At 45.3% G+C, this 22,456-nt stretch overlaps 1 protein-coding gene across 50 annotated transcripts in view; it reads right to left on the reverse strand.

Moving 5' to 3' along the window:
- The window catches only part of TCF7L2 (transcription factor 7 like 2), a 189,516-nt gene extending 170,363 nt beyond the window's left edge, over nucleotides 1-19,153 (reverse strand). For 17 of the 50 annotated variants that reach the window (XM_073240408.1, XM_037011268.2, XM_037011266.2 and 14 more), the window contains exons 1-4: nucleotides 18,965-19,153; nucleotides 18,625-18,691; nucleotides 18,317-18,441; nucleotides 6,574-6,642 (exon numbers count right to left, since the gene is read on the reverse strand). In XM_073240408.1, the coding sequence (XP_073096509.1) occupies nucleotides 6,574-6,642; nucleotides 18,317-18,441; nucleotides 18,625-18,691; nucleotides 18,965-19,153 (450 nt within the window). Of the gene's footprint in view, nucleotides 1-6,573; nucleotides 6,643-18,316; nucleotides 18,692-18,964 lie in introns of all 50 variants that reach the window. The other 33 variants (XM_037011278.2, XM_037011274.2, XM_073240409.1 and 30 more) reach the window with 3 other exon arrangements.
- Nucleotides 19,154-22,456: the final 3,303 nt, after the last annotated feature.

Genomic DNA, 22,456 nt, shown 5'->3' on the forward strand with positions numbered 1-22,456 from the left:
ACCATTTGCAACAACATGGATGGAGCTAGAGGATATTATGCTCAGTGAAATAAGCCAGGCAGAGAAAGAAAAACAAGTACCAAATGATTTCACTCATATATGGAGTATAAGAATAAAGAAAAACTGAAGGAACAAAACAGTAGCAGAATCACAGAACCCAAGAATGGACTAACAGTTACCAAAGGGAAAGGGACCGGGGAGGATGGGTAGGAAGGGAGGGATAAGGGCAGGGAAAAAGAAAGGGGGCCTTATGATTAGCATGTATAATGTGGGGTGGGGGGGCACGGGGAGGGCTGTGCAACACAGAGAAGACAAGTAGTGAGTCTACAGCCTCTTACTACGCTGATGGACAGTGACTGTGAAGGGGTATGTGGGGGGACTTGGTGAAGGGGAGAGCCTAGTAAACATAATGTTCTTCGTGTAATTGTAGATTAATGATACCAAAATAAAAAAAAAGAAGAAGGGGTGCAGACTAAAGGATGCCCTCAACCATGCTCCTCAAGCCACATACACATTAAAACCACCGGGGAAGCTTTTTAGAAACAAGACGCCCAGGCCCCACCGCCCAGACAGCCCAGGCCAGGCGGGCTGGGGCAGAGCCTGGGCCTGAACATTGTTTTCAATGCTCCCCAAGGATTGTCATGGGCAGCCAGAGGTGGGAACCGCTGCCCTTGTCCAGAACTTCTCCAAGTGCTGTTTTCAGGGAAGGGACATCAACATTACCTGAGAACTTAAAGCTGCATATGCAGGGATGCACCCCAGACCTATAGCACCTGAACTGTAGAGAGGGCTGCAACCCGCATCCTGACAAACACCCCATGTGCTCTCAGGTGCAGGTGACACTCGTTCATGCTTGTGAAACACTGACCTAGTCTGAACGAATGGGAATCTGCAAGGAGTAAAACCCAGGTTTCTGTATTTTTGAGCAGCTCCCAGGTGATTCCACTGTTAGTAGCCCAGGGAAATAGGCAGTCACCACTGCTTTAGGAAACCACTGGACCCTCTTGAGCATTATTTTGAAAAAATAGTTAGCCTAAGGCGTTATGGGATCATCGCTCTCCAGTCTGACTGCCAGGGTTTGATTCCTAATTCCCTGATCTTGGGCAAAACATCCCCGGAATCTGAGTTTCTGTTTCTTCATTTACAAAATGAAGATCATAGTGAGAGTAATGGTTAATACACCTTTTGGGTTTCCTTCTGCATTGTTATGAAGAATAAATAAAAAATTCACATTCAGCATTTAACACTGGACCCACTGCATCAGGTGAATTCAGTACGCACAAGCTGCTATTATTACCAACTGTTGTTACTGCCTCTGAACCCTAAGACCAAGTACATTTTTGTCCAAGCTTTTTCATAAAAAAACGCCTCTTCTTGAGCCTTGCAGAAGTGTCTGGCTTTCTTCACTTAACCACGGAGAAGGAAAGGCCTCAAAAGCTCATGGGAACATAAGGGCAATCTAGTTCCTCACTCAAAATGAAAAAATGTATCCCAGCTGAGACCCTGGCCAGTCCTCAATTTTTGTTCAGCAATTGATTGATTTTGGAAGACTCTAGAGCAGCAATTCTCAAATGTAGTAGGCTGAAAAACCAGAACCCTGATTAAAAACGCAAACTCCTGGAATCAGGGACCCAAAACCTACTCAGTCAGACCAAGGGGAATGGGGTGCTTATAAATCAGTATTTAAAACATCACTAAAATTTAATCTTCCTGAAGGCAAGAGATTTTTCTCTTTTCCCCTCTGAAGAAGTGCCCAGGGGCCTGGCACACAGTAGATGCACAAAATATTGTTGAATGAATAAATGGATATACTGAGTTATGGACTTAAGACAATAAAACTAAGCTCACTTCTGGAGCAAGTGAATGAACCTTTTGAACGAGGCATTTGAATGAACTGGCATCCACAGGCTTTGTCAAACTAATGAAATGACATCTATGTCTTGTGTGTGTGTGTGTGTCTCCCTCTTTCTCTCTCTCTCTCTCTCACACACACACACACACACTTACACTTCATTCTTTGTGGGATGTGGACATGAAACTTCACAGCCAAGCTTGGTCATAGGATAAAGAAAAAGCAGAGAAGTGACAGTTACCAAGGACTGAAGATGTTTCTGGGAATTCTCCCACTTAGGCCAGATTTACTCCTCAACTGAAACAGCAAATACTCAAGAAAACCAAGGAGCCAGGGACCCTGTGGGGAGAGAAGAGGCCTAGAACACAACACAAGGGACCACAACCAAAACGCGAATGTGGGAAAGCCAGGAGCCCTTGCAAACATCCTGGCCAAACCCACTGGTACCAATCTCTGGCCATTTTTAATCACGAATACCAAGGGTCTACTTAGGCAAAGAGTTGGACTCCAAGCCATAGAACCCTTAACAGTTTTAAGACACAGATAAATGTCAAGCTCACATCCAGGAATAAGGGGCCAACATGGGGCCAGGATTGTTCACCCCATTTCTCTCCCATTTCTCTCCTCTCTCCAGCTCCAGAAAGCACCAAGGCCCTGGAGGGGCGTCCTTGGGCCTCAGTGAATCACAGCAGATGAGCTCTAAGACCAAGCAGCAGAGGGATGCTTTGGTAAAATTCAGATGGGAACTTGCAAGCCTGAGGACAAGAGAGAAAGCAACACCCACTGCAAAGCCTCCGATGCTCAGCTGTATAAACAAATAAAATGGTCCATTTCTTCCGGGTCCTCTCCTAGTTGTCTTGGTGCATACACACAAGCACATGCACACACGCACGCACACGCACACACACACACCACTTCACATCTTATAAGAAAAACAACCAAGAAAGGTCTACACAGTTTGTTTTTGCTGCATGTGGAGTTTTTTTTTCCCTACATCACATCTGACTTGGTGTTAAAACATCAACCTTTGGCCAAAATACTCTTAAAACAAAGGCTTAATTGGCTCTGAAGTAGCCCTTCTGAAAACCAAGGGAAATATCTTCCCTGGGTCTTGACCTTGATTCCAACACTGCTCTTGGGTTTGGAATAACGATGAGTGGAGGAGCGCTGAAGGGCTCTCTTCAGGGAGGCAACAGAGATGCCTGAGCATTTATCCCCCCTCACCTGCAGGGCATCTCTGGGACGCAGCTGCACTGTGGGTCCACCTCTGTATTCGGCCTCCCAGCTTAATGGAGATGGCAGGAGGAGCTCCTGGGAGCTGGGGCCGGAAGCCAAACCACTGCACCAACGGGCCTGCCTTTGAGTCTGGGCTAACTGGCCTCTGACCACACCGAGATCATCTCACTGCCCCCTGTCATCCATGTCACACATATACCTAGCAACCACCGTGCTACTGCCTTTCAATGACCACACTTGGGTCCTCCAAAAGAGGTGGGTGAGAATGTTACTAGGGCCTTATTCATGACAGCAGAACTGGAAACAATCCAAACACCCAGTAACACAGGATACGTGCACTGTGGCACATTCCTATGTTCGAATACTAGTGGCAATAAAAAAAGAGCAAACCACTGCTACACATAACAGGGATGAATCTCACAGACATAAGGCTGAGTGAGGACAAGAGGCAGTCCATTCTGAAAAATGCCATTTCTATGAAGCTAAAAAAACAGGCAAGACTAATCCAAGGTAACAGATAAAGCTATTTCATGGTAAGCACTTTTGTTGGAGGTTGGGGAGTCAGCAAACTACAGCCCATGGGCCAAACCCAGCCAATATTGCTTTTATAAATAAAGTTTTATTGGAACACAGCCACAGTTATTCCTTTAGGTAGTATTTCTGGTTGCTTTTGTACCACAGTGACAGAGTTAAGTAGCTGCCATAGAGTTTATATGGCCTACAGGGCCTAACATATTTACTGTGTGGCCCTTCACAGAAAAAGTGTTCCAACCCTATTGTATGTACTAATTCGGGTAACGGTTTCCTGGATGTTCATGTGTGTAAAGGTTCACCCACCACTCACTGAAGATCTATGCACTGTGCTATTATTACACTACATGTCAATAAAACTTCCTAAAATGCAACAGACTTAAATAACTGTCTTTTTTTAATAAGGTCTTTCAATTTCCATGCCAGTCATATGTGTGTCAACCTTTTAGGGAGAATATGGTCATTTGTGTTACTCTTTGGCCTTTTAAAACCAGGAGGTAGGAGATCGTCAAGTGAAGAAGATCCCAACACAGCAACTGATACTGTGCCCAAAGCTTTTACATGAACATGACACAGGACCTGTCCAGAGAATCACTCAGAAGCCATTCATATAAACGATGAACTTGGCCGAGTCCTGAGATTACAGGAGGGATGGGGGGGCCGGGGGGCGGGGGCGGTGCTGGAAGCTCATGTGATGCGCGGTGTCATACTACTTGGGTTATTTTAGGAGACAGCTGAGAACAGCAACAGTATTTATTAAGGTTAAATAGTTTTAAGTTTCCAGGGCAGAAAATTCTGCCCCAACAATCACAGGGCACTTATACCTCAAACTGGAGAATGGAGCAAAAAATGTCTGCTGTGCTGTGCACCGTCCTCTCCTCTCACCCCACTGCAGCCCAGCTGCCATGTACTCTGGGAACAATTTCACTGTGTCTGAGGTTTCCTCTTTTTTTCCCTTTGCTTCTTTTGTTTTGTTTTTGGCCATTTATCCTTTGATGATCAAACTAAAATTACAGCTAGATGCCATTTGGCGTGCCCTCGTCCTGGTCTAGCAGAGACTGGGGGAAAAACACGCACTGAGAGCATGCTGTTGCTGGGTCTCTAATAAAATGTTGCTCTGTTTGCCCACATGGGCATCAGGCCTCAGCACACAGAAGCAGGGGAGAACAATACTACCTGTTCATGGAGGAATAGTAATGGTTTCAGTCCTCCAAACAATGAGGTCTGTAATTTACTCCCTCTTCCTCCTGAGAAAGCGCTTCACATGGGCTGCGCTGTGCCAGGTGGTTTGGAGAAAGACGAACTGCTCAGCCTAACAAGAGACGCTTCAGCAACGAGTGTAAAGACACAACAGCTGGTCTGGGCTCGGCTGGTCTCCCAGCGGCATGGCCCCAGCCAGCCTTTCCACACCAAGATAAGAGATCATGCTGCTATTCAACCTCAACAATTCCCACACCCTGGGCACCAGGATCTTCCAGCATGCCATGAAAGGTTTGAGGTATGAACAAGACACTGTCTGTGCATCCACCCATTCATCGGAGTTAGGGTTTGGGCTTGTTCTCTAACCAAACCCAGAGTCTAAACCATTTCCTGGAAGCAAGACTCACTATGCCATTAATCAAAACCAAGAAGGGTCCACCAAGAAGTGTGCCTGGAGAACCTCTTTGCATGCACAGTGATTTAAAGTAATTTAAAGACACCTGTCTGAACAAAGTCTTCCAGCACTTTTAGAGTCATGTACCAATCTGAAGTCGCACTTTCCCCTAAAAGAGACACACCGATCAGCAGTACAACTGCAGAGGTAATCAAAATATTTTTAAAATAAGTTCCTGTCACCTTGAGATGAGTTAGGGATCCATCAAACAAAAATGTCATCTGCGTCATACTTTTCCACTGGCAGGAATAATTTACTGTTTACCTGGGGAGCATGGCTATTTAGAAAGGCGTATCCAGGAAGATGCAGATTTGAAAGGGCAGAGCTACAAAGATGCGATGTGGCTGCAGTTCCACGAGACCACATGTGTATCCACAAGTTATCTGCAAGGGGTAACCACGAGAAAGGGCACAATGGACCACGTAAATCATCTAACCAACAGACATCACCTCCCAAATAGAGGAGACCTGGAGCCAGAATTTTTATCACCACCACGACAGGTTTCAAAAGCCTCCCTTCAAAGAGTTAAATCAGAACACTCCTGAACTTTCGTTACCATTAGTTATACCACGAGGTACGTCCATCCTGGCAAGGCCAGGCAAGATCCAGCAGACAGACGAAAATCGTATTAGTCTGCCCTCCCTCCACTACTGCATTCTGTTGGCATCCATTCAGCTCGGAGTCTGTATTGGTCTGTGATTTGTTTAGCCTTTGGATTCAGGAGAATGGAAGTACTACATGAGCAGGAAACAGAACACTCATCAGAAGCTGGGAGCTGTCACCTTTCTCTTCCAGCACTTTTAGTGTCATATATCAACAGGTCCAAGAGAAATCAACATTTCAGGACAATCAGGTCAAAAGTGATATTCTTAGCACCACTTAGCGTGATTTTGATCCACCGGAAACAACACTCCGGCTGTCACACAGCCTCCTCTCCCATCTCCCCCCTGCTTAATTCTTCCCATTCACATTCCGTCACCTTGTTTTACTTCCAATTTAAGACTCCTCTGTAAGTAAAAAAACAGGAGCCAAGCTGGGTCTGTGTGCCCATTATGCCTGATAAAGAAACTGTATAAAAAGCACACACTTCTCTTTCTTTCCATATCTTTAAATCACGTTAGCAGCATTTCTTCTGCTCTTGTTTCTTGAGTCCCACCTCCCCCAATCAATCCACCACCACCATCATCACCATCATCATCATCAACATCATAATCTAGGTTGGGGAAAGGGGCAGAGAATAAAAGACACAAGAGACCTGCATATGGACAATTCAAGCTTCGGGGTCTCTTGTATCTCCTACCTGAATTGCAATCTGGTGTTCAATCGTTTTGTGCGCAGAGTAATGTGTGCTCCCGGACTGAAAATGGAGCTGTAGAAAGAAACCAAATCAAAGCGTTCTGCTTATGTCACAAACTACAAGAAAACATCTTAAGCAGTTGATGAGTAGCAGACAAATCTTCCTAGATTGAACTGCAGCTTGGCATTCAATCAAGACCTGTGTATTTGTATTTGTTGCTATGGATAAGATGATAATAATAATCTAAGGTAAAATTTTTTTAAAAAGCACCTATTCAAAAAGCAAACCGGGATGGGGGAAGGGGCCAAGAGTGAGAATCAGTGACATGAAAAGGAAAGACGGATGCCCATTAAGACATAAAGGGAGCCAGTGTGCTGAGCAGGACGCTGCAGAAAAATTAACCACGTGCTACAACAAGTCAGAATTGCAACATGTAGGCCAGAGGAAAGGGATGTGAGAGAAAGGGTTCTGAGAAGCTGCCAGACTGCAACAGGTACAAGCCCCCCATAGTTCTAGTAAGTGGACTCTTGCTCTTAAACACAATTCTATTTGGCAGAAAACAAATGTCAGGGGCCACCCAGTGCCTTACACATTCTTTTACGATGACTGAGCTATCTGTCCCAGGACATCTCTGCAGACGGCACTCTAGGAATCCACACTTCCCCAAGGGGAGGGGGGGGCAGCCATTGCCAAACAGCCACCTAGTTTTCTTTCAGGACCACCCATTCCACAGCCCCTGGGCAAATGCACATCCCTGGTTCACACAGACGCTCCGGAGCAGAAGGGGTAGGTCTCTCGGGGCCTTTCCCTCTGAACCTTTTCAGATCCCCATCCAAGAAGTGGGTATCCCCAAAAAGAAAGAACACCAAGATTCCTCACCAAATCCTCCTTTTCCCAAACAATACTTGTTCATCTTAGGATCCTAACAACTGGGAAAACAACCACCACCTGCTGATCTATTTTATAAAGAAGACAACAATCACTACAGGACGGCGATATTTGAAAATGCATTTTAATTTGCCACATACGCACAAATGAAGACGAGAGTGTTCTGTGAAATCACCGCCCATATCCAAACACCGATCTGTATTACTGTTAACAACCCGCTGCAATTACTACTGCACTACTGCTAGCACCCAAGCACTTCCGTGTTACTGTAGCAAGGTGGAACCTAACCTGCAAGTGAGCTGTAGATCTGATGGCTGGCTATCTTGCTCCTTGCAAATAAAAATCATTCAGTCCACACAGGTTTTTTAACAAGAGGGAGAAAAAGAAATTCACATAAAACTTTTGAAACAGCTCAAACTAAACACAACACAGTAGCGATCCAATTCTAAAAACAGTCTAAATCTATTCTGCTCCTGCGCTAAGGCTCTAAATCCCCATTTTAGGCTACAGTGGGTTCTGAAATCAATTTATCTGTTCCAGAAAAACAAACAAAACACTGCCTATGTATAATGAGATTATCCCAAAACATAGTATTAATCAAAGTTTAAAAAGGGGGCTCAATAAAGGTGGAGCAAAAAAATATTCTTTACCTGTTAAAGCAGAGTAAAAAGATGAATGCAGAGCACACACACACTCATAAGCAGTTCATCTAATGTGAATCGCTATAACAGAAAGATCAATCTGTAGCCTTTGCCCCCCTGTCCTTTTTGTGAAAACTGCCAGGGAGTAAGCAGAGGCGGCACTGATCACTGTGGCGATTCCACGTCACGTTAAAACATTTGTGCTGGGGACAGGTTCCTCTGCAGGTTGGGATTCTTGGCAGGAGAGCAGCTCCTGTCTGAAAGGGGGCTTCTCCCTCTCAGCAGAGAAGGTGACAGTTACAATGTGTCCCCCTTTTCAGTCCGGTTTTACTCGCCTCTTGTCTCAAATGCCTGATTCAGAGCTTAATGGAAAACTTGTCCAGAGCTTTTCTTCCCACAAACGCCGTGAAGCCCTAGGCAATCTGTACTCAGGGTAACCACAGGAATCTTACATTGTCAATTAAAACTGAATGGACACCTGATAACTAAGTATATGTCCTGGAAACAAAATTTCATATAATTGCAGTCTTATGAATAAATTAATGATACTGTAGCTAATCCAAATTCTATTTTCACTTGTCCAGTTCCATTCTTAAACCCTGTGTTCATCACTACCTAAACACAATCCCAGAGAAAACGTTGCAATTAAAACAGTAAAGATGCAGCTGCAAGGTCCTTAAGACTCTAGTAGGACAAAGTTAATGTAACTTTGCACACACGCACATTCCGCTCTAACACCTCCAAGTACATAAATTCCCTTTTCAGGTGTCCGGCCACACAGAATCACCTCGAACAGCTCAGAAATACACAGCACACGCTCCAATCAGATCTTTATTGCCTGCCAGAAACCACTGTGTTGGAGAGATTTCGAGCTAAACTTCCCCCAGCTACAGCGACGAAGTCTTACCATTTTCTTGTTTCTCCTTTAGGTTTCCACCCCCTCTCTTCCTAAATACTCTTTGCTAAAACACACACTTGAAACTGCTTTTTTGCTTCACTGGAAAACAGAGATGCCTTATTTGTTATAGTTCAGCTTTTCAAGACAAAGATAACATACAAGGATCCAGTAAAAACGTGGCATTCTAAACTGGAACAAGAATTTATTTATTTATATCTCTGTAAAAAAGTATAAAGAAGGATAAAGAACAAGGGATCGTGGGTGGCCCTTTGTTTCTTGAAAAATGGGGGAGGTTGAGGGATCTAGAACAAGACAGCTATCTAAGGCTTATCTGAGTTTAAGAATTGGCAGCCTGAAACACTTGGGACTGACTGCCCTGCTATGCACCACCTGCCGCACTCCACGTCACTTCCTCATCCAGCAACTGTGGCTGTTAGACTCTGGCCATGCAGCACTACTCGGCATGGTGCCTCCCTCCCTGGGGTGTCCTGGAGCTTCACCAAATGAGAACTCCAAGGTACTTCTCATTTAATTCCTTCCCATGAAACTCCCAAACAAACCTTCCCTTCCTGAAAGCTTGTTCACAGTGGCCAAGCCCAACCCTCTCCCATTGACCATGGTTGTGTTCAGCACAGGTTTGCACAATTCTCACAACTGAAAAACCAACATTGTGCGATTATCTACTTCCCTTATTATCATATTTTGATTTCTCCTGTTTCATTTCTAATCACTACTGCTGGCCTTGAATTTGATGTTGCAGAGATATCCAGACATGGGAGGAAAGGAAAACAGCTTTTCAACCACAGAGACTTCATGCTAAAGGGCAAAAAAAAGTGAAACCCATGTTGGTTTTCTCCAGCACGAACTGAACCTCCGATGTGTTGAAAATTAATTTTTATGTCTATTCATTCCACTAAACTGGAAAGAGGGGAAGCATTTGCTTTATTTTTAGTTTTATGAATCAGCTAGTTTCCTCTTTTATTAAAAAAAAATGCAGATTTATTTCCTGGAAGGTTTTGGTTTGGGGGTCTTTTGGGTCCACTTTCCTTCCTACCCTGTAGCTACCACCTTGAGCCTCTTGAAGTTTAATTTCCAAATCTTTGGCTTAAAAGATAATACTTTTCTTTTTTAGTAGATCTAAGGCTTTTTATTAGGTCATCAGTTATTTTTCAGGATAGAGACAGCACCCCTAGTCCTACATTGGGAGCCTCTTACATTTAAGGAGAAATAATCTTCTGGCTGGACTTCGGGTTACTGCAGCCCTATTATAAAGTGCCAAAGGGGCCTCGAGCTTCCACAGGGAAGGTAAAACCAGCGCTGACTGGTAGGTACACAGGCTTAAACATTCCTGCAAAGATCTAGACACTGAACATTTGTACCATCCTAAAACAACAACTTAACAAAGGTATCCCCTCTTCACTTCCTGGCATTCTCCTCCAGAAATTCTGCCGCAACAAAACGCATGCCTTTAGACACAAGAACAATCTCTCCTACTGTCTCAATGTTCCATCAAATGTCTATTTACCCTCATTAATTTTTCTTTTCTTTTCCTCAACCTGAAACCATCAGCTATGAGTCAGAGAACGATCATTAACTTTTACAGCTTCCATACACATCCACCTACTCACATTTGGGGAAAGAAGTATTGACTTGCAACATTGCCTGAGACCAAAATCCTTCAAGAGAGAAAGGGGGAAAAACTGCTTCAAGAAAGTTATAGCTACAGGTCTACGGGGAATGTTACATTCATTGTTTTTCCACTTTATGCTGCAAACGCTTACAAAAACAAGCAAAGTTCAACTTGGTTATTATGGTGATGGTTATTTCTAGGTTGATTTTTGAGGAAAAACTAGATTTTTCTTTAAACATAAAAACATAATTAAAGTTCTGAAACTGGGGGGAGGGGAGAGGTTGGGAATAAAGTCAAGTTCCCTGCTCTTGTACAACACATTTCTAGCATATAAAAACACGTGGGCCAAAGCGCTGAGACATGTTCCTAGCACAGCATTTTTCATTAAAAGTTGCTACACTAACACTCTTAAAATGGTGCTCCATCATTACTCCACTTAGCAGTCACAGCACTGCAACTCATAACGAATTAATTTACATTAATGTGAGTTTCGTGTGTCCTTCCCTGGGTAAGACATTGTGATTCAGGCTTAATAAAACTGACACGACAATAAGACGGTGCCTTTTATTTATCTTTCCAAAACCAACCAACCCACCCAAAGACCCACACAAATCCTCTCGATTTTTAAGGCATTTTACTAATATATTTAGTACATCATAATTGGCCCAGCTCGCAGGAACCTAGTTATCTTCTCAGTAAATATTTATAGCATCACTCTTTCCCATTCATTCTGCATTTTCGTAGAGAATCTCACTGTAGCCTACATCTGCAATTCATTGACTTTACAATTTACCACATGTTGGGATGGGAGAGGTCTTAGCTCCATTTGAATCACTACACAAATATGCAAGTGATTTATCGGTTTCAAACTGAAGACTCCGAGAGGACTCCACTTTTCCTGAACATTACTTCTTCTGGCAGACCATGAACAATTACAGTTCGCACTAATTAAGCTCTGTAAATGTGCAGTGCCCTGCTAATGCCTACCAGGCCTCAAATTTATTTTCATGATGCCAAACTTTAGCAAGCAATTTTAACTCCTTCAGAGCTGATCCCACGAATAGCCATTCCTCCCCTCAAGAAGACCGAACTGTTTGGGGGCTACTTCACGACAAAAAAGAATAAAAGATAACGGGCTGAATTTACCAGTCCCAAATCAGATGTGCCTAAGGAAGAAAAACCTATCCTGGGAAAACCCAAGAACACCAGGGCTGATAACCCGTTCAAAGATCCCACAGCCCCATCTTTGTAATGAGCTGTTAAGGGATTCATATCTGTCCCTGAGGGCTAGTAAGTTTCTGCATTCCATTGATTGGAAAATAAAACCTTTCAGCCTCGGTCTTTAAGTTTGGGCTGGATGAAGGGAAGGATCCAGCCAGAAATTGCAGAGCCATCAAGTCCCCCCACCACCCCCCGCCACCGAAAGTTACCCACACACCTGGGAATACCCCCCTTTTATCATGTGGTCAGTCTGTCACACACACACACACACACACACACACACACACAGAACAGCCCAATTTTTTTAAAAAGAAATTAAAATCGGCACAATAACTGGCTGTCTCGACCACGGGCTCCCCACCCCCGGATCCCCACATAACAACTGATAAGAAACATATCTGTTGCTGGATAGAACACTTTGCCCGACCAGCTCTTTGCAACCAGCCATTGCTAAGCACGAAAAGCAGAATCGTTTTGGACAGCACCTCCCCCAACCCCCGTGGTACTTACACTTCTCAAAAAATACTTCCAATCCTCAGTTTCAATCAAGCCATTCCCAAACCCAAATTTTTGTCTCCGCTTCTTCTGCCTTTCTTATTTTACTTAGTAAAGCATTTATTTATCTGCACACACACCCCCTCGCCCCCCGGCTGCTTTTAGTTGCTTCCTCCCCCAGACACCAGTGCACTTTCCCCAAATGAGAGGCCTTCCCACACCCAACCTCAACCTGGATTTTCTTCCCTCATCTATTAAACTCTTTTCATCAACTTCCCTCACCCCATTTAACTTTTTTTTAACCCTCACTGTGCAATGTGTGTATTTTCCCTTCCAGCTCAGTGGAACCTCATATAAATTAAAGAGCAGCCTTTCACATCAGGTTTCTTTAAGTATTCTGGGAATAGGCACAATATAGGCAACATAGTCAAAAAAAAAAAAAAAAAGAAGGGGGGGGGGAGAGGAGAAAGAAGAGAAAAAGGGAGAAACCAGAAGAAAAGGAAAAAGATGCAAACATGTAGAGCATCATCGTTGCCTTTGAGAAAGGCATTTGTGCAGAGCCCCCACTGAATTTCCATCCCTGAAAGTGCTCTTTATAAATGTGTATAACAATAGCCTAGAGGAAAAGTACAAGTCAGCTGCCAAAGGAGGGGGTGTCTGTCTCTCAGTAAACTCAGATTGTAGAGGTGGGGGTCAGAGGAGTGGGGGAAGGCAGCATTTCCTTCCCCCCATCTCATTGCTTATAATTAGTGAGAGAAATTTGAGCTACTGCCAATGTCTGCGGACCTTGAATATTATAAGGCCAACGTGGCGTCAAATATCTTAACATTCATAAGTGTTATGGGCTGTAAATAAAGCCTGTGGATTTATGACCCGGTGGCGCTTGCCAGCAAAGGGCTGGGGCACATTTCTTTCAGCAGACCTGTCGAGGTGCAAGTTTGCCTTTGGTTGTAAAATTAACCATTTCCTTCACAAATGTGCTCAATTATACGTCAGAGTTGAAGATTTACTTACACAGTTGCCAATACTCACTCCCAGAAGAGGTTCAGACGGCCATATCACCCACCCCTTCAAAAATAAAAGCCTCAAGAATTTGATTTCACTCCTCCTTCTCAAATGTCTGAAATGTGTCATCTCAAAACAGTTATAAATGCGGTTAAAGATATTATCTAATTCTACTTACGAACACTAAAAAGCTTACACCTACTTCCTCGGAAAATGCTCATTTATTTGGCAACTCCACGGTTTAAAAAGCAACAGAACAAGAGAAAATCACTCCTTGTCTGAAGTCTCTTCCCTTCCCCCAATATAATGTCATCTACTTCCTGTGCAGGAGAGAGCCTTTGCTAAATCCAGGTTGTCTCATACTTAACTGCCAATAAACCAACTTCCACATAACTTCCAGACAGCTGGGGAGAAAGTCCTCAGAGTTTTAGTCATGGTCCAGAAACACGCGTCCGCACAAAAATTTGCAGCTGTCCTTTCTCTACAGTGCATTTTTAATGTGATTCGGGGGGCCCCTGTGTGAAACATCTGACAAAATGTAAAATCCTCTTAGATACCTTCTAGTTTACCCACTGTGCATGTGTAAGAGAAGTTGCACCAGGACTTCTCAACCAAGAAATCTGGGCACTTTTTGCATGCACACAGGCACTTCATGGGATGTAAGGAAGCATTCAAAACCTGGAAAGACTTCTACTGTAATCTTTAAAAGCACAGCCTCTGGTGCAACTATTAAAATGCTAGTTTTCTAAAGCAAATATTTTTTTAATGGCGTGCAGAACTGCAGTTATCCTGCGCTGCTAACAGACCAGCTTTCTTGATCTGCCAGCCCCCGGAAACCTTCCTGTAACTTTTTCACAGCTTGCTAAGAAACAGAAAGCTGACCAGCTTCCAGCAGTGACTCTAAATGAAATCCGTATCAGTAAAATTAAAATCTAGGTGGAAAACTCCTAGCAAGAACCAGGATTGTTTTCCTCCAAATCTTTTCTCAATCAGATAGGGGGCATCAGTGAAAGCTACTTCCCTTAAGAAGTCAAAAGTTTCCAAAATACTTCTTCCAGATAAGCACTTTAGGCTCCCAACTGTCTAACAGTTTCTTTCTGGGGTTTCACAAAGCTTTAATTTCAACAAACTGCAAAGCACTGGCATATTAAATTTATAATCATTAAAATGACTTACTGGGTGAATGTGGAGCCCATAATCCATACTGCAGACATTAAACCCTAACCTATAAAGATTAGCACAGAATTAATACTGTTGCATTGAGATTGAAATCTAAACATGTTGGCCATAAATATTTCTGAAGGAGATGAAAAACAATTAGCATAAATACCAAAGAAGGGAAAGAACACCTGTTCTTTTTCAGGGCGATAAGCATTTTATTGTTCTCTATTTAAAATGTAATGACCTGTGTAATTACAGTAATATTACATTGTTATGTAGGGGCTTGGCATGTCACACTTTGAAAAGTGTTGTCAAAACAATCAGGGGTGAAGGCGGGGTGGGAGGACAACAGGGAAGGACCACCATTAACCCTTCACACTCCAAGGTCTAAATCTTTTGTATTAGGAAAGATTATGTTGTTTGAGTGAGGGAAAAAAAACACATTTTTCACAAGCCAGAAAGAGAAATTGCCCGGCTAAATAAAACCCCAATGAATAGGCCCCTCTTGGTTTCCTTTAAATGCTGGATTCCAAATTCAAAAATGAATTCAAGATGCTGCTTATTTATTTGTTCAACCTAGTAGCAAACAGCTCAAGTTAAAAAGCAAATTAACTTGGGGTTAAAGAAGATGCAAGAACTCGAACGTTCAAGTCTTTAAAAACAACTTTCAAGCCTAACCAGAATTTCTACCACTATATTCCTATTTCTCGTTTGGCAGGAGGGAGAAAGAAATTCAAACCTACTTTTTTCTATCAATTTTAATATGGTAACAAAATTCTTATCTTTAGTATTAAAATGTTACCACAATTCTAATATTTGCAGTTCTATCCCTTCCCGTCCACTTATCTAGACCTCTCTCCTTACTGCATTTTTGTATTTGAATGTGGCTTTTTAAAAGCTGTTCCTATTACTGTATCAAAGGTTAAATTAATGCTATGCAGAAATCTTTGCGGTTTTAAAATAAAATTATCATCAAGCTTTATGGCGTCTTCAACAATTACACCATTATTCTTGAGATAACATATTATTCATCAAAGCTGATTTAATGATACTCCTAATTCTTTACAATCTTAAATAGAAAAGCAGGAAATCAGGGATCCAAAGAGTTTGCTTTTTAAAGGATGCAGCTGCTTAACAGCTCGGAGGTACACTGACAAGTTAACAGAAAATGCTGCAGAAACACCACCAGCAAGTAGGGTCAGGAAAAGAATAAAGCATACAGCTAATTTGTCTTTACACTTTGCCCTCAAAAGCACACCCTATGAAGCACTAAGGATTTCAGATGAGCGTGAAAAGACCGCTATCTTGCCTACGGACTCCCTTCCGCAGCTGTATCAAATCTGGGACTGCAAGCCGGCCCTCTCATCCAAGACGTCTGGAGTGACACACAACAGCCTCTCGTCCTCACTTCCATTGCTCTGCTTACCGGCCTAACTAAACAACTTTAGTTTTGGAGCACCATAATCTAACCCAGGTAACAGATAGGAAGGAGCTAGGGGCACTGCACGTAAAGATGTCTGTGGGTGTTTGACATGCAAATAGGAAAACTGCCTACTGAGTTCAGAAATGTCTTCTCAGACTCAATCTGATGTCACAGCACAAGGCCACCCGCTATGTCCACAATTAAAATAACTAGCCGCCGCCTATTCCTATAATGCCCACAAAGGGGACCGATGGTTGGGAGCCTTCCTTTTCACACCGGGAAATCATTTATTTGCTTTGAACGATTTCACCGTTTCCTAATTACAGCACAACACAACAGTTCAAGTTTCAGGAGATAGATAGTATGGCAGGATTGCCAGCGGTCACAGACAGGGAGTTTGCGGAGTCAAAAAGGCCAGCAAGCCCGCCACCAAAGCTCAATATTCAGATGAACTTTGGGATAGCAAAGTGGATTTTAACATAATACCAGAGAGGCTTCCATAATAGGGCGGGCGGGCGGGCGGGCGGGGGTGGGGGGCGGAGAAGAGTAATAAATTCTCAGGGTTACTTTGGAATGTTGCTTGGTCGGCTTGGTTAGTATACAAATCCTCTGATTCTGCACCGAATGCTCCCGGTTTAGCATGACAACAAGCTCCCAAGAAATTAGTAACCGGTCTGTGCTTCCCCTACAGCGGCAACCCCACAGCCCTGCCCCCGGCGGCCTGAAGGAGCTGGCCCTGCAGAAGGAGGTACGGCTGGAGCGCTCTCCCGGCTTCTCAAGCATGCAGTGGACGGGGGAATGATTATTTCTCTTTCCTAGCCATAAAAAAAGACCAGTCTAGCGTGCCCTTGCCATTTTTGCCAGGGCCCAAAAAACAAGTCCAACTTGATAGTTAATATTTTAATGCTTAAAAAACACTTGTAGACCTGATCGACTCCTGTCCGGCAAGCCCTCGGCCATTAGCGCCGAATCCACGGCTGCAGAACACTGGGTGCTTTATTTCAAATTGCTGTCTCGAGTTACCGGATTAAAAAAAAAAAAAAAGTGGTGTGTGTAAATAAGGGGTAAGGGGGCCAAATCAGAGAAGATGCAAAATGACATCCCTGAAATCGGGCATAAATGTCTATAGAGACTTGAGTCTACAGATTCGCAATCTCGCTTTTTAGAGGGTGAGATGGGAGCGGGGGTTCAGGGCAAGGGCAGGAGCCGATCGGGGAAGGGGACTAGCCTCATTTACAAACCTCCGGGGTGGGCGTCGAACACACACTGCGGCTAGCGCCCCCGGAGCCTGGCACCCCGCGCCGTCCTAGGGCCCCCCAAAGTTGGGTGGCCCCTCTCAGCAGCCCACTGCCTTTAAGGAGAAGCGCCGTTGGCCTCCCTCACCCCTCTTACACACCCTTGGGCCCGCAAACCCGGGTTTCTGGCCCCATGCCCAGGGCCCACTGAGGGCCTTCAACCAAGCTGGCAAAGGCAAAGCCGCTATAAATCCCAAGGCACCAAAGTTCCCTAGAAACACATCGAGTCTGCTCGGAGGAGGCCATCTCGGCTGCACACAAATTAAGAACCCAGGTCCACAGGGGCCTCTCCACCCCGCGCGGGGCAGCCGAGCCCGCCACGGCGCCCAAGGCGCTCGCGGCCCTGCGGGGTTGCCAGAGAAAAGGAAGCCCGGAGTCCCCAAGTTTGCGGTGGGACCAGTCTGGGAAGTGTGACCTTCCGGGGGAGGGCGTGGGGAGGGCCTGAGGGCCAGCGATCACCACTAGAAAGCTAAATAAATAACCGTCCGAAAGAGAAAGCCTGGGCGCCGCTCCAGGGCCCCCGGCTCCGCGCGCTCGCTGGGTCTCCAGCCCAGCGCCTGGAGGAAAACCCTCCCTCCGCCCCGCGCGCCGGGCGCAGCCCAGCCGCTCAGTCCCCGGCAGCGGCAGCCAAGGGGTTAACCGGGGGAAACCCAAGACGCCACAGAAAAGGGAAGGAAAAGAGAGGGAGAGAGAGGAAAAAGAAAGAGCCACACAGTCATCTTCCCAGGGTGAAGAAACAAACACCACCACCAAAGGGGGAGGCGGGAATCAGAGCGCAAAAAAAGTTCGTGCTCCCCCGCTCCCAACAAAGCCCTGCTTGGAGAGACAGTCTCCCCAACATCACGAGGCAGCAAACTGAGAGCAAGAACATGGCGAAATGCAAACAAATCCAGTCCACAAAAGGCAGAAAAGTTTGGAGAGTTTCGGGCCGCCAGGGCCACGAGCGGGGGAGGGGGGGCGGGGAGGCGAAGAGGCGGGAGGGGGAGGGGAGAGGGAGGGGGGAGACGGGAGGGGGCAGGGCAGGGGCCGCATGCGGGGCCGGGCGGGCGGCGCGGGCTGCGGGCGGGGGCCGGGCGCAGAGGCACTTACGGTTCGGGCGGTGGGCGAGAGCGATCCGTTGGGGAGGTAGGGGCTCGTCAGGTCGGGGATCATGATGAAGGGGTAGCCGGGATACGGTGGCCCCTTAAAGAGCCCTCCATCTTGCCTCTTGGCCGCTAACATGGCGGGGCGGCGAGGGGACGGCGGCGGCCGCGCGGAGCGGGAAAGAGAGAGAAGAAACTTTTTAGAAAGTGCCCCAAGTGGTCGGGCGCCCCGGCCGGGCCGGCGCACCGCCCGGCCGAGCGGGGCGCGCCGGAGGGCAGCTCCGGGCGGCTGCGGGGCGCGCGAGGCATACTCACCTTCTTCCAAACTTTCCCGGGATTTATCTCGGAAACTTTCGGAGCGAGGCGGAGGCCGTCTTTCCGCCTTCCCGGAGGGGTGGAGGTGGAGAGGGCGAGGGGCAAACGCCACGCAGAGGGGGTAGAAAGGAGAGAAACAGATCAGCAGGGTGGGGGTTTTGGGGGGAGAGAAATACAGGGTTACAAGTTTTTGCAATGGTGGCACTTGCACGCACACGCCGCCCGCCGGGCCCCGCGGCGCCCCGCCGCCGCCCCCAGCCCCGATTTCTCTCCTTATTGCAACACTTGCCAAGCCCAGGAAATAGATTAAAAACCCACCAGCCCGGGGGGCTTTTCCTACCTCGGAATCGGAGGAGCTGTTTTGATTCGTTTCTGATTCATTGACTAGAGACGATTTGACATCAGCTAAATCCCTCTCCGCCGAGGAGTTTTCGGAGCTCTTCTCCTCCTGCTCGCCCTCGTCTTTGAAGGAAATCAGTTCGTCGTTGGCGCCTAGGTCATCTCCTCCACCGCCGTTCAGCTGCGGCATTTTTTTCACCCACCAGCAGCAATTTTGGAAGAAAAATGAAGGAGGAAGAAAAGCCAAAAAAAAAAAAAAAACACCCAAAAGTTTTGCCCCCCCCCCAACAAAAAAAAATATTGCAAGAAAACGACGACTCCAAGGTGAACTTTTTTTTCTGCTTTGGGGTCTTTTTCTCCTGGGGAGGGGAAAGAGGGAGGAGGGGAGGGGAAAGGGGGGGAGATCTTCTGCACGCGTGAGTTTGGGTTTCTTTTTTCTCTCGTTTCCAAGGATCCGATCAATGTGCAAAAAATAATAAATAAAAAAAGGGGGGTTAAAAAAAAACACACCAACAACAAGAAGTCAGATATAAAGAGCGAAGGGGGGGTAAGCCGAAGATACAGGAGGAGCTCGTGCCGCTCGGATTTGAGTGAGTTGAAGTTAGACTGAGAGCTTTTCAGTTCAAAGGCGGCGCTGATTGACAGATAGAAAAAGGGGGATCGAAATCCGGAGGAACGGAGTAGTCTGGGAGCGGAGATTATTGACAGGGCGAGAGGAACACACTCGCTTAATGAGATGCCGAGGGGCGGGGCCGGACCGGTGACGTATGCATAAATAAACAGCCGGGGTGGGCGGGGCGGGGGCGGCTAACAATGATCCTTTTGGGCGCCGGGAGAGGAGGAGTAGGAGAGGGGCGGGGGAGTAGTGTGCAAGGGGAGAGGCCTGCGCTGAGTGTGTGCGAGCCCGGGCGTCTGGGCGAGGGTCCGGGACTCGCTCCGGGAGGGGGCGGCTCCAGAGACACAATGCGGAGTGGGAGAGGAGGGAAAAGGGGGTGGCGACCGAGCCAGGAATCCGAGCCGAGAAGGCGGAAGGAAAGCCCACTCTGGGGGGGGCCGGGGGCGTTGAAGAGAGGCCCAAGGAAAAAGTGTACTTTGGAAATACTAGAAATAAGTCTTAAGAAAGGGGAAAAAGAGGAGGGTATTGTGGGGAAGGGGTGAAGGGGTGCCTAGAGGTTAACCCAGCAGCGAAAGCAGCCACCCTTGGGCGGGATCTAATAGAAGTGGTCAAAAAGAAAGACCAACCCTCCACTTTCAGAGAGCTTGGGGAAGTGGAGGGCCGGGCGAAGTTCCTGCTCATCTGCAGTGAAACTATTAACGCACGAGGTCTTCCCTCCCCTTTTTGTTTATTAATAGAGAATGATTTCATTAAATCTTAAGTCTCCCCAGAATAAATATGCTAAGATGACTTTTTATCCAATAAACAATCAAATACTGTAGTATTTGTCATGGGCATTAAAAATATCCTTAAGGTGTTCTTTTCTTTTTTTCTTTTTAAACTGACGGAGGTGGTAGGAAATGAGCTAGGATTCAAAGTCCTTTCTGCCTATGGACGTGAAAAGTTTGGGCGTTAACACTGCCCGGGAAAATAAAACTGAAAGTTCACCAGCCTCTGGGATCAATTGTGCTGGAGTCATTCTCCAAGGGGGTGTGAAATGAAATCCCAAAAGACTGACCAAATAATCAAGATGTAGATGACGCTGGCAGGAAATAGCTAACCAAGCTGATGCTGGAAGACCTCAGGGAGGAGATGGAAAACGAAGGGTTTGAGGCAACTATTTGTTTTGAGGCAGTGGCCTGGGGAGCAGATTGATTTGCTACAAAATGGGGCACAGAATTCTGTTAAAGGGGGAAAGGCCTGGCTCCCAAAACACAGTATTACTGGATGATGGATCAAGAACACCCATTTTTCTTGCAAATAATCCAGTGAGAAGTCCACTGGAAACTGCAACATGAAAAAGGGACAAAACCTAAAGAAAAAAGAAATCCACAGAAATGAGCATGTTGTCTATTAAGAAGAGTATTGGGTCTAGAGTCCATGATGTACTAAATTATCCCACCCCTGAAAAAATAATCTCACCAGCTTTATAGCTGGCCCACCAGCACCTCAGATTTCTAAAAGAAAGCAAATTTAACATGCACTATTTAGAGAGTTTGGGGTTTCAGCAAAACTGTTTTATAGGCTAAGGTCTCAGAAAGAAGACTATTAAAAATAATGATACCAAGATTGGCAAGGCCAGTGAATTCCCCTGCACTGGAAAAAATTCACAACTACATGTGCACACTAAAGAGTAAGATGCAGGCAAAATAAAAATGGAAGTGGGTGGGGGGGGGCTTATGGGGGAGAATCACTGTAACTCCCAACTTTAATATTAAACAGAAAATCAAAAGTAGAGTGAGAAAGAGCCTGAAAAGAAGTAAAACAAATGTGTACATTTAATCAGACAGGATTGCATAGGATACAAAGCACAGGGCTAATTAGTCTCAGCAGGTAGGACTAACCTTCAGACTTCATAAATAAATAAGGCAGGCACAGTTTCTAAAGAAGGGAGAGTGGAGACAGAAAGGGGATTATTTCAAGACACCAACTAAAAACATGAAGAATGAAATGCTTCACTGTTAAAACCATGTACAAATGGATTTTAACAGTTTCCTTTTTTTAGGTCTTTTCACTCCGTTGCCTTTAGATTTACACATTTAGCGAATGACCATAGCTTTTCACACTTGCTAATTGTCACCTGTATGCTCAGTGTTCCTGAGTCTGTGTACAGCATAGGCTTTCCTAAGGCCTGTTTCAAGGGCTTATTTACTTAAACTGGAACACATTCATTGTAACTCAATTTTATGGCAATTTCTTTGTTCTGTGCAGTGGTACTTTTTTTTAATCTAATCCTGATAGGAATTACGTCGGATAATGAGGTCTTGTATGTCCCTTATAGGACTACCTGGATAATAAAGACTCATAAATAGACTGAACTAAAATTTTTAAGACTGTATCGATTATATTTAATGCCCTGGCCTGCATTTTTACCATATGTAAATACTAAGGGCTTTCTTCCCATGATTAGTAACCTCACCCATTTTGGCATGATATTTCTCATGCAAAGGAAACTCTTGAATCTTTCCTTCTTTAAATCTCTGATTTAATTAAGCAATTAAAAGTTATTCTATGATGGCACACGTACCACATTTAATTTCGTTGCTCCGCACCATGAAAAGGCTTGGGGAGACCAGCAGTATCTCAAGAGGGTCAACCCCCCCAAATCTCTGAAGAGGCTTCAGGTAACCCCAGATGGGAGATGGGGGAGGGAGAAGGTGGGGAACTACAGTTGGCAAAAAGCAAGGTAATATATTTTTTAAGTCACGTTGACTATGTGGACATGTAATTTGTAGATTTGGTGTAAAATTTTAAATAATTGACTTGCATCCAGGTGTTGGAGCAACCTCTCTCTGTAGATACTGATGACTCCTAGTTTACAAGACCAAGGTTCTGCCC

The sequence above is a fragment of the Manis javanica genome, chromosome 7 (genome assembly GCF_040802235.1).
Source record: "Manis javanica isolate MJ-LG chromosome 7, MJ_LKY, whole genome shotgun sequence".
NCBI classification, from domain to species: domain Eukaryota; kingdom Metazoa; phylum Chordata; class Mammalia; order Pholidota; family Manidae; genus Manis; species Manis javanica.